A 13,007-nucleotide genomic window follows, 5' to 3' on the forward strand; every position below is an offset into this window, starting at 1 on the left:
TCTATCCACCATGCAATTTTCAAAAAATTTCGACTTAAGTTGAACTATTCATAGGCATTTCAAATTTTCGATCATTATTAGTTTTATTTTAATTAATATCGATAAAAATTTATTTGTTTGGCAGAAAAGCTTGAAAATGTAATACAAGGCTCTTAACATATTGTTACAATAGCAGTTGAAAAATAAAACAAATTCATAGTCACAATTTTTTTTTATAAGCATTCAAAGTTGGAATTTTGACAAAATACGTAAAAATCACGAAAATTCACAAATTATTTTAAGCTAGAAATTCATAAAAAATTTTCTTTTTAAATCTAAGATTTAAAAATTTAATACAAGATTCCTTACAAGTTTTTCAATCTTTATCACAAATAAAAATTCCACCGGAAATTCAAATTAAATTTTTATGAGCATTTGAAATTTAAATTTTTACAACATTGGATTTTCACTTTTAGCGATTTCCTTATTTTGGTGTAACTCTAAAACAAATAACCGCAGATACTTGAAATTTTGACTGAATGTTTATATAGGCGTGTTATATATTTGATAAAATTTTCAAAATATTTAGATTTGTTTTGAGCTGTTTACTGACATTTTAATTTTTCAACTTTATTAGTTTTTTTTTCTATAAATATCGATAAAAATTTATTTGTTCGGTAAAAAAGCTTGAAAATTTAATACAAGGCTTCTAACACATTGTAACAATAGAAGTTAAAAAATATTAAAAATTCGTAGGCACGATTTTTTTTTATAAGCATTTAAAGTTCAAATTTTGACTAAATACGTAAAAATTACGGCAATGTTCAAATTATCTTAGATAGAAATTCATAAAAGTTTTTCTTTTTAATTCTAAGATTTGAAAATTTAATACAAGGCTCCTAACATATTTTTACAATAGAAGTTGAAAAATAAAAGAAATACATGGTCACAATTTTTTTTTATAAGCATTCAAAGTTTAAATTTTTACAACATATTATGTAAAAATCACGAAAATTCGTAAATTATTTTATGCTAGAAATTCATAAAAAATTTTCCTTTTATATCTAAGATTGGAAAATTTAATACAAGGCTCATTATATATTTTTACAATAGCAATTGAAAAATAAAAGAAATATATAGTCACAATTTTTTTTTATAAGCATTTAAAGTTCAAATTTTGACTAAATACGTAAAAATTACGGCAATATTCAAATTATCTTAGATAGAAATTCATAAAAGTTTTTTTTTTTTTAATTCTAAGATTTGAAAATTTAATACAATGCTCCTAACATATTTTTACAATAGAAGTTAAAAAATAAAAGAAATACATAGTCACAAATTTTTTTTATAAGCATTCAAAGTTTGAATTTTTACAACATATTATGTAAAAATCACGAAAATTCGTAAATTATTTTGTGCTAGAAATTCATAAAAAATTTTCCTTTTATATCTAAGATTTGAAAATTTAATATAAGGCTCATTATAAATTTGTACAATAGCTATTGAAAAATAAAAGAAATATATAGTCACAATTTTTTTTTACAAGCATTCAAAGTTTGAATTTTGACAACATATGTAAAAATCACGAAAATTCGCAAATTATTTCAAACTAGAAATTCATAAAAATTTTTCTTTTTAAAACTAAGATTTAAAAATTTTTAATAATCTATAATATATCCTAGACAGATAAACCGTCTTCGCTCAGAATCGTTTTTCGTATACAATGATGTAATATCATTGGATTCAAATTTAATTCCATCCATTACAGTAACCCACTTGTAACCTACTGTACAGCAGAGCGATATACACGACTTACCCGCTTTTTATTATTTATAATAAATCAATTTTTTGTATTGATAATTTTTTTTGTAATTCTTAAAATTAATGTTAAATGTCTTAAATATAATATGAACTTAACATATTTTTTGTAAAATGTATTTGATAAATTCTCAGTTTATTTAGATGAATGAAGTGTACTTATGTTTGGCACCACTTTGTAATGACGCAGAAAATACAGAACAAAATAAAATAGAAAAGTGGATAAATGAATGATGTATTTATCACTCCTTCAAATTGCAGCTATTGCATGATAAAATGCATACCTAATATAATATATTTCTATTCTCCAAATATTTACATTAAGTATTTTAAATTTTAAATTTATGATTTTATTCATTTATTGTCTAAAACAAATCTATGAAAAATATCCAAGTAAAAAAAAATTTAAAAGTTTTTTTTAAAATTGAGTGATTATAAAAATTAAATATAATTTATTGTTTTTAATTAGATCCATTGTTTATTTTTAAAATAGGTTTTTGAAATTGCATTTTATTTAGATATTCTGTCCTACGTATTAATTATTTTAGTACAGGTATTTTGTCTCAATACTGTCTAAAACAGTTGAATATTTGTTTATTAAAATTATTATAAAACATAATTTATGTTATATCTAATATAAGTTATAAAAAGTGATCCTATAACCTACCTATTGGAACTTATTTGAAATACAAAACTTACAAAACGTAATAGATTTTAGGTAACTAATGATAAAATGTAAAATAGTACAAAGGATAGTTTTTAGTAAAAAACAATAGAAAGAGAATTTATGTATAATCATTTTTGATATGATATATTTCAAATAGTTGATTAAAATTTTACATAAGATACTGTACTAATAGTGAATACCTACAGTAAATAGAAATAGATACCTAATAATATACATTGTTCTTAAATAATGATAGAACAAAAATAATATTAATAAAACATAAAATAAAAGTTATTACTTATTATCATTGGGTACAGCTGATCATAACAGAAATATTGGTTGAACGTTTTTTAAGTTTTGAACATTATTTCATTGAATATTAAATAATGAATTTGAATATTATAATTAGAATCATATTATAGATTTGCCATTTTTAACGGGCGTTAGGCAACGAAATTACGAAATGCACGAGATCAGCAAGTAACATGACCTACGTTATGACCGTGTATAAAAAAATAACAGAGCGCTCCCGCACGTGCATGCACATGTCAATAATGTGCGAGACAATTAATATTTTTTAATATCAAAGTAGTAGTAACAATCCTTAGACAGCTGAAATATTATCTACCCAAATCAATCCAATACAATTTCTGAATGCATATTTGAAATTCTCGTGAAATTTACTTGAAAACTAAATATATTGATATTTTTTCTTATTTTTAAAAATATTATCATCTAATATTGAAGGGTTCAATTTCAACTATTATTATTATTATTATTTCGATTTTCGATTTTCGATTTCCAAAATGTAGAAAAGTGGGCTTCAAGCAAACTTCATTACGAACTCAAGTCTCAAATATATTCATAGAAGTTAAATTTTATCTGCTCACTTTACTAGGATTAGGATAGTATAGCGACACTAGTAGGTATTCAAGTATACTGTATACAGTGTATAATACTCAGTGTTGGGTAGTAACGTAACGAAAGTAACGCGTTACTGTAACGGCGTTACTTTGTTTGTAACGCGTTACGTAATTTCATTAGAATTATTTCCAAGTAACGAAAATGTAATGGAAATTACTTTTTATAAGTAATTTCTATTGAATAACGCGTTACAGTTTCGAATTATTAAGTACCTACCTTTTGCGATTTGAAAAAAAAATATGTCTATAATGCGAACATTATTATGTATATCAATCTAGTATAGTAATATACTATGTATATTAATTTATTAAAGTTTAATAAATAAAATTTATTTATTTACATTAGTAAAGAATATTTTTATTAAATACAACACAGCTTTAGCATCCAATACTTCTGTAGAGCGATTATTTAGTGTTTCAGGGGACATTTGTGCTAAAAAAAGGTCGCGTATGATTGACAAAAAATTTGAAGATACACTATTGTGTTAAGTTAATTTAAATCATAAATAAATTTAAATTAATAATATTGTATTATATTGATTATAGTATATTGATTTCTTTTTCAAGTTATATCTATTTACTATAGGTAATGTATTTCTAGTAACATTATTGCCAGGCACAAGCACAATGATAATATTGTAAAAATATATTTAAAAATATTATTTTTTTTTTGTAACGAAAAAGTAATGAGTTACTTTTCAATTTGAAAGTAAAGTAATTTCATTACAATTTTATTAGAGTAACGAATAAAGTAACTTTATTACATTTCTCTCTGAGTAACGAGTAAAGTAACTTAATTACTTTTTAAAAGTAATTTAGTATTTTACCTAACACTGATAATAGTATAGCCGCTACAATTTACATGTTACCAAATTTTTATTTTGTTGGATAACAGAGGAGATCAAATCCTATAAAAGGTCGCCTTTTGGCCACACTGCAGAGATGGCGGTAGAATTCTATTGTCTTGGTGGTGCTGCCGCTGTAGCTGTAAATATTGTATGGCTTCATTTAATATTTTATTGTCACCGCTCACCACTGACACCACTCACCAGACACCGGTGCCACTACAGTAAAGTTGTCATAATGTGAATGTGTTTATTATTTTAAAATTAGTAATTTGTTTAATTAATAACTCTCCGTGACACTCACTAAATTACTTCTTTAAACTCTTCTCATAAGTGATGTCATATTATTATTATTTGTTTTAAAATCGTTTTACTAAATTGCCCCTAATAAATTTAGTAAATGCAACTTAATATAACTGGTATTAACCAATGTCTTATCAGTGGTATAAGAGCCAACTACGCCGGAGCTATCTTTCGCAGACATTCCACTGAGTACAGACCACAATCGGCCGTGGGCTAATCGGATTGAGTTCAGAATTTCAGTCTTCAGAGTTCAGATTGTCTTCGAATTTTCGTGCCCATCATCAAGTTTCATGATATGATAATAATTGGTTAAATAATTAACATTTTAACAACAACAATAAAAATGCACGAAAAACAATGTCTGTTGACGTTGACCATACTATTCCACATAACAGCGTACGGTTTTGTTGCTGCCGGATCGCCGACTGGTGTGTACATGGACAATGGTGTCCAGACAGTCAAGCAAGATTTCATGTCAGTTGAGGAGCGTAACGAAGTTGAACAAGAGATACTGACCATGTTTGGTGTGCCGAAAATACCACGAAAATCTCCAAAGAACCTGGATGGTTCGGCACCACAGTTTTTGTTTGATGTCTATAGATCCATACAACAAGATGGTTTGCATGACAGAAAAGAAAGAAGTGTTTCGGATGTAGGTCAATACGATGATCGTACCGTTCAAGACAGTGATGTCATAGTCACACTATACCTATCAAATCATTGTAAGTACTAATAATTTAAATGTTAAGATAATCATGAATATGTTTAAAATTTTCTATTATCTTTAGCGGTGGCTAAGTTTGCTTAATTTAAGGCACTCATCAATTATAGGTACCTATATAAGTAAACAGAATACACAGTGGCGTAGTGTGAATATGGTAGCTTTTTCAATTTTTTTTCAAAATATTTTACATAATTAATTGCTAATTGATACAATTAAGAAGAGGTTAGACGACAAAACTTAAATTTAAGTTACTCTTTACGAGGAGTAGATGAAGTTATAATAATATTAAATATTAAAAAAGTCATCCTCACAGCTTAATTTATTTATTTGTTTTTTAATTCTTTACTATTTCAGCACTGCCTTAAGTCTTAAATTTGGCTGTTCCTAGTGGGCCAAAAATACGATACAAAATTTTAAGTTACAAAAAATGAATATCCAGTATAACGTAAATGACACCTCTGAATAAAATTATTAAACAGTGATGCTAGAAGCTAATTATAAATATTTGTATAGCTACCTATGTTTAAATGTATTTAAAATAATTAAATTTAAAATTTAAAAATTAACTTTTTGAGCCTTTGATTTAAAGTAGTGACTTGAGAGGACGCTACATACATATTTTATGTCTTTGTCTTACAAGGTCGTAATTTAGCAAATTTAAACTTAGTAGATCACGTTTAGCTCACATAGTTTATAAGTTAGAGTAAATTGACCTATTATGAAACTTGATGGTAAAAACATTATCTGTGTTTGTATGTGGTTTTTTTTATGATAACTATTGTTAAAAACTCATTTACAAACACAGATAATGTTCTTTATATCAAGTTTCATTATAGATGGATTCACTCTAATTTTTAAACTACAGAGCTAAATGTGATCTGCTGAGTGTGAATTTATGTACTTGGTAAAACGGAGACAGCAAATAGATGTATAGCGTCCTCTTAAGAAGACACTACACTTGCTTGTATTATCTTCGTCTTACAAATGCTGAACGTGGCAAATTGTAAGTTCTGAATAATCAATTTAACTCTGTTATGATAAATAATGGAGCAAATTTACCTATTATCAAATTTAGAAGTAAGAAAATTGTTTAATGAACTTCAGGATTTTTTTTATATTTTTATTAAAAGCAAGTTATGAATGTTTTAATTTCACAAATTGTTAGAGCATTTAGAATACTCATTAATTGTCTTAAAATTAAAATATAAAATTACCCTATGCGGTCACTAGATAATATTCTTACTTTTAAATTTTATAATAAGTCAATTCGCTCAATATTAATCATAAAAGGGTTAAATCAATTATTCAAAATATGAAATTTGTCAAATAATGGGTTTGTAAAATGTTTACAACATATATGGATGAGCCATCCTTAAAGAACTTGAACATAATTGTGGAGCCCCAGGCTCCCAAAGTATACCACTTAGAGTCTGAGAATACACTACTGTTATGTTTTAATTTTTATTTTGTCTTATGAATTTTGATCTTATCATTAACACTTTCAACACCACCTGTGATTTCGGCAATTATACCGCGACGCCGCATTGTTTATCCCGTGACGCGTTTACACGTCAATGGCATTAGAAGCATAACTCTATTAAATTATAAAATTGAATACAATTTTAATATTACTTTTTAACAGCTTTATTGTTACCTTTTATGTATAAAATAATTAGTACATACACATGTTATATATCATATATCTAAACATAGAATATATGAATATAAAATTTCCTACACAAATTAATTAGTGGCAAAGTAGCCATATTGCATTATACAGTATGTTACAAATGTTACAATAGTTATAATTTGTAAATGATAATATCAGTTGAAAAAGTTATAATATACCTAATATACACCCTGTATACATTCATATACTAGAGATGTTATGAACCATAATATTTAAGGTCGAACCGAACCCAAACCAAACTTTTCTTTAAATTAACGAACTAGAACAGATCCGAACCTACACACTTTTAATCGAACACGAACCAAACCAAACTCTTCAAATATTTTATCGAACTCGAACCGGACATTAAAAGTTAAATTGGATATTATTTTATTTAATATTTAATATTTATTTATTTATTTATTTATCATTTAGCCACCATACCTCAGAATTATTGAATAAAGATTTTACAACTATTTACTTAAATACTTTAATAGTTAATAATTATTATGCATGAGATTTTTAATTTTTAATATGATGATAACTGATAAGAATAAGAAAAAGCGAAAAACATCAATATTTAAAACAAGCAAACATTAAACAACTAATATTAATCTATTAATTATTAATTATTTAATAATAATTTATAATTTTAGCCGTTACTCCATCGACTTTTATTTTTATTTCTCTGGTTCATCGAACAGAACTATTAGATATTTGGTTCGGTTTGATTATTTGGAATTTCCAGTTCAGTTTTCAAACCGAACCAAACACCCAGAGTTCGGTTCGGTTTGGTTCGAAAATCGAACAGTTCGTAACATCTCTATCATATACATTGTTTTGGGAAGGCCTTCTAAAACAATGATTATCCATATTTATAAATAAGAAACTCAAACCAATTATAGATTTAAATTTAGAGTTTATTGTCTACAGCCTATGTACATTTCAGAGTTTATTAAAATTAAATTATGGCGAATACAAACGTACATGGTTCTGACACGTAAACGCGTCACTGGCTCAATGGAATAAACTCTGTTGACGCGTATATGCGTCAGCGGCGTTGAAAGTGTTAAATAATATAAATTGAAATAATAAAATGTTCAGAGATAACATACTAGTTAAAATTAATGGCTAACCAACAAAATAGTTTATTTAAATGAATAATAAATAAATTTATTCTAGTGGCTGATTATTTTGTGTTGATCTAATATTATATTATATTTAATTGCTATATATCAGCGGTTCTCAAGCTTTTTTGGTACATGACACACTATTATACTACATCACAAGTTTTCGAGGCACGCTCAACTCAAATTTAATGGAATAAAGTACTATTTTTCATAATCATTATAAATGTCAAACATTTTTCGCTGCACACCGATTGAGAACCACTGTTATAAATCAAGCATCATTTTATAGAGTAATTTAATCAAAGTTAAATATTATTTATGTTTTTAATTTTAGCTCCAGTTAGTAATGTTCGGCACGAACATGGTAAACGGATTTTATTTGAATTAAATGATATACCACCTGAAGAAACTCATATGATTACTTCTGCTGAAGTTCATTTATACCAATCTGGTAGTTTAAGTAGTGTTAAGAAGTATTCAGTTACTTTGTATCAAGTTTTAATTACAAAAGATGGGTAAGTAAATAATTGTTATGACATTATATTTATTTATTTATTCTTATTACATACTATTTATTTATTTATCAGAGAAAAAGAATTAGAATTTGTGGATACCCAAAACACAACAACAGATTATGATGGATGGCTTCGATTTAATGCAACTGGTGCTTTAGTTTCATGGACCCATTATTTATACCCCAATAGAGGATTATATGTTTCTGTACATTCTCATGATAATGAAGGTAAAATTAATTGTTGGTATTTAATTATTATTTTAGTCTACAAGATTATGTTTATGTTCACATAATTGTAATAAGGAAATGTTAGTTATGATTACCTATATATTACAACCAAAAAGTCCTAAGTTATTTGAATTAGTTTGAACTACAGTTAAAAAAATATATATATATTTTTTTTTTAATTGTATAGGTATTTAACAAATTACAAAATGTTTGTAACCAACCAGTTTAATTTCATTTGTTTTATATGCTCATTAGATCATGAAATCAAACCAGAAGAAATTGGTATGGTGACATGGGCTGATAAACATCAATTGTCTGAAGCAAAAAAACCATTTATGGCTGTTTATTTGAAGTCCAGAAATGGAGGTAATATAGTTGGTGGTCCTTCTCTTCAAAAACATTATAGAAGAAGAAGAAGGAAAACTATTGAAAGTAGTTACAACTCAAACCCATTTCAAAGTAAGCAAGATTCATATAAGTTTTTATTACTTCTTACCATCTAAAAACTAAATTTTTCGTTTCGGTACTATACAGTTTTATCAAGTTTGTCATTGACTAAAAACCAAATTAACTAACTTATTAACTAATATAATATATGCTTTAAATCATTTGTTTATTATAATTGGTTAAATAATAAATTCACTAATAATTAACTTGATTTATACAACTATAATGTTTTTAGGTAATATGATAGATTTACTGTTACTAGTATATTGTCATGGGGTGTAGATGCCTTTTTTGATATTCATGAAGATTTTTCAACATTTTCTATTACTAATTATCAACAGATTTCCATTCTATCACATATTTCAAAAATGTTTGAAACACTTGTCTTCAATTGCAGTCAACCATCGATCTTTTAGAACTCTGGGAAATACCTTATATTTTGTCCAAGTTGTTTCACCATTACCTGTAATTTAATCCTTTTACAATTATTAGTGTATTCCAATCTTCCAATATTTTAACTTACAATCCCAGGTTGATTTAATTTATACAAATTAATGTATTTATTTAAAAAAATTATGGGTGTAAAATTAAATGGTACCTTTATAACCTTTTAACTAAATTCTAGATATGATTACAAATTATAATTTATTTCTAAAAAATTATGCCAAACTTAAAAAACTAAAAAACATGGATGAAATAAAATAGGACAGTTATTAGACAAAAATTTTTTTTTTGTTATAGAAAATCAAGTTATGTTTAAAATGGTTATTTTTAGTTTGATGTTGACCATAGTTTCAAGCAGAAATATCCTATCATTTTTTTAAACCATAATTATTTTAATCATCTAGACAGCTTATAATATTGTGTACATTATTTCTGTACATACAATCAAAAACAATAATGGTAAAAATATTAATCTATTTCAGACATAGCAGAAGGATTTCAATCTAGAAGTTGTCAAATACAAACATTATACGTTAGCTTCAAAGATCTTGAATGGCAGGTAAAGTTAATAATTTTTCTTGATAATATCAGATTTCAGATGTGTTAAGTTTATTTTAATGTATAACAAAAAAATGAATTTACAATTTTTAGCATCAAAACTTGACTAAATATCAAATATCAGAATGTATTATTGCAGAGGTTCTCAAACTTTTCAGGCCAGGCCCCCCCTTTTAGTTAACCCCAGACCGGAGCCCCCCCTCATAAAAATAATTTTAATAGTCATGTTTAGAGTAAAAAAATGTTAAAAACAAACAACAAATATTGATATTAATAATATTAATAATATTAATATTACAAATTTATTTTAAAATAAAATGTATTTTTTATAAAATATTTTAATTAATGGGCCAATTTTAATGTGATGGGTGGGCTTGTTTTTTGTCTTGTGCCCCCCTGGAGGGTCGCGCCACACTTTGAGAACCTCTGTACTATTGTACTATTGTACTATTTCATAATGTTATAAATACGAGTACATTGCATTTTGCTTTAAGAAATTAGATCATTGTTACTAATTATGTTTGGAAACTAAGATTCATATTTATTTTATTGGCAAATAAGAAAACTATAAAAAATAAATTTTATTAAAATATTTATTAATTTTTAGGATTGGATAATAGCACCAGATGGTTATGGAGCATTTTATTGCACTGGTGAATGTAATTTCCCTCTCAATGCTCATATGAATGCGACAAACCATGCAATTGTTCAGACATTGGTACATTTAATGAGTCCTGTACTGATCCCTAAACCATGTTGTGCACCAACAAAAATGGCTCAACAAGCAGTACTATTTTTTTTGGAAGATAATAATGTCATATTAAAGAAGTATAAAAACATGATAGTTAAAAGTTGTGGGTGCCATTAAAAATTACCCATTTGGTTTGAACTTAAAGGTCTATATTATATAAAAAATATGATATTGAAAATTATTTATAGGAAATTTTTTTTACTCTATTGTCTTAAGTTTATCGTTAACTATTGTGTAATTTAACACAGCCTACTATTGACACAGATAAAAAAAAGTAAATGATTTCTTTATTAAATTCTTTAGGGCATAGTGATATACATATATAAAAATTATGTATACTTTAAATTGATCAAATTTAGTTAACAATATTTTTTATAATACTCTAAATACTTCAAATCTAATTCACTAATTACAGAATTAGATAGTGTTGAAAAAATTAGAATTATTATAAAAGAATTTTTTTTGTTACTAATTTAAATTACAAAGATAACCTTTTTTTAAATTTGTTAAGTAACAATAATTATTATTTTGAAATCTCTTATTTTATGAAAACACAGTTTAATTTACTCTTAGTATTATTTAGTTAGCATCACTAGTGCAATTTCATGAGGTTATTTACTGGTGTTCAGTACTAGCAAGATGTAATGACAACGTTAAACTATTCTATATCTTAAATATATATATATAACTTTTCTGTTAACTTAAGAAAATTTGTTTTTCATCCGTATTATAAATGTTTTGGACGAACACAAACTAGTTGATTTCTAATAATTACAAAATAAATTAATATTTTATACATAATTATATAGTATATAATTAGGTTTATATTTCTTATTGTTATTGCTGTACAAGTTAAATCAAACTCAATTCATTTTATAAGTGGATTGATCCTCATTCCAAGGCTTATATTACTTCATCAATATTTTTATAAAGTTTTTTTTTATTCTCCTGATTTAGCAGATTTTACTTATATGAAATTAAGTTATAATAAAATCTATTCAAAAAGTTGTTTACATTTTTCTTATTTTCATTTATAAATTAAATATATTGAATATTTTAAATAAGATTATTATTAATTTAAACAGCTTAATATGATTGAAAACTTTATTTACATTTCTAAAGTTTGTTTATTTTGATAAATGGTTGTGTCAATTTAAAATTTTTTATTTTAATAAGTATATATGTCTCTTTAACTTAGAATGTTAAGTTAAAAAAAAAAAATTGTTACAAAATTAGCATTGCTCAAATTGGTGTTATCTTTATAATATGTGCCTTATTTATTTCATGTAACTATCGAAAAAAATTGTGTTGTGGTAACATGTATATTATTATTTATTACAGCTATTATTAAAACTAATAATATAAAAATTTTAGGAAACTCAATGAAAAGTAGGCTTAGCTATATTCTTTTACAAAAGTATATTTGATTAAAAATTATCTCCAAAGATCATTATGTATACATAATGATGAAATATCAGATGTTTATAGAGGTCAAGACTTTATACATCAGTTTTTTTATATACCAATACTTTTAACTTATATAGTGTATAATAATTGACAAAATCCATGTAATTCAATGTTCTAGACTATTTTATACACTTTGTAAACATTATTAAATATTTTATGTTTATAGTATCATTTACATTATATAATGCATGCTACAAAATATTAGATGTTAATATTATATAGGTCCACTGTCCACTGTTCCTAAACTTATATTATATGTTCACCTATTTAGAAAATTTACATTAAATATTTTATAGTACTTAAACATTATGATAATGATTTATGATATAATTATAAGAGTTTTCAACCAATAATATTTATACATTGTATTAAGATAAAAAAAAAAAAATAATGTACAATTCGTCCGAGAGACTCATGACTTTTATAACAACAATTTTTTTGAAATAAATATATTGTGATCATACAATTAACTTTTGCATTGAATGAATGTAATTATTTTCAATTAACCTTATTTGTAAGTAAAAGAGTTAAATTGGTTTG

At 25.2% G+C, this 13,007-nt stretch overlaps 1 protein-coding gene across 1 annotated transcript; it reads left to right on the top strand.

Moving 5' to 3' along the window:
* Positions 1-4,699: 4,699 nt before the first annotated feature.
* gbb (TGF-beta family member glass bottom boat) lies at positions 4,700-12,937 on the top strand. The gene is made up of 6 exons (XM_015508141.2): positions 4,700-5,257; positions 8,393-8,573; positions 8,646-8,800; positions 9,056-9,259; positions 10,174-10,250; positions 10,857-12,937. The coding sequence occupies exons 1-6, from the start codon at positions 4,879-4,881 to the stop codon at positions 11,115-11,117; spliced, it is 1,257 nt and encodes a 418-aa protein (XP_015363627.1). The 5' UTR covers positions 4,700-4,878; the 3' UTR covers positions 11,118-12,937.
* The last annotated feature ends 70 nt before the right edge of the window (positions 12,938-13,007 follow it).

Source organism: Diuraphis noxia, unplaced genomic scaffold (assembly GCF_037042655.1).
Source record: "Diuraphis noxia isolate RWA-SAM2 unplaced genomic scaffold, SU_Dnox_SAM2 contig0001, whole genome shotgun sequence".
NCBI classification, from domain to species: Eukaryota; Metazoa; Arthropoda; class Insecta; order Hemiptera; family Aphididae; genus Diuraphis; species Diuraphis noxia.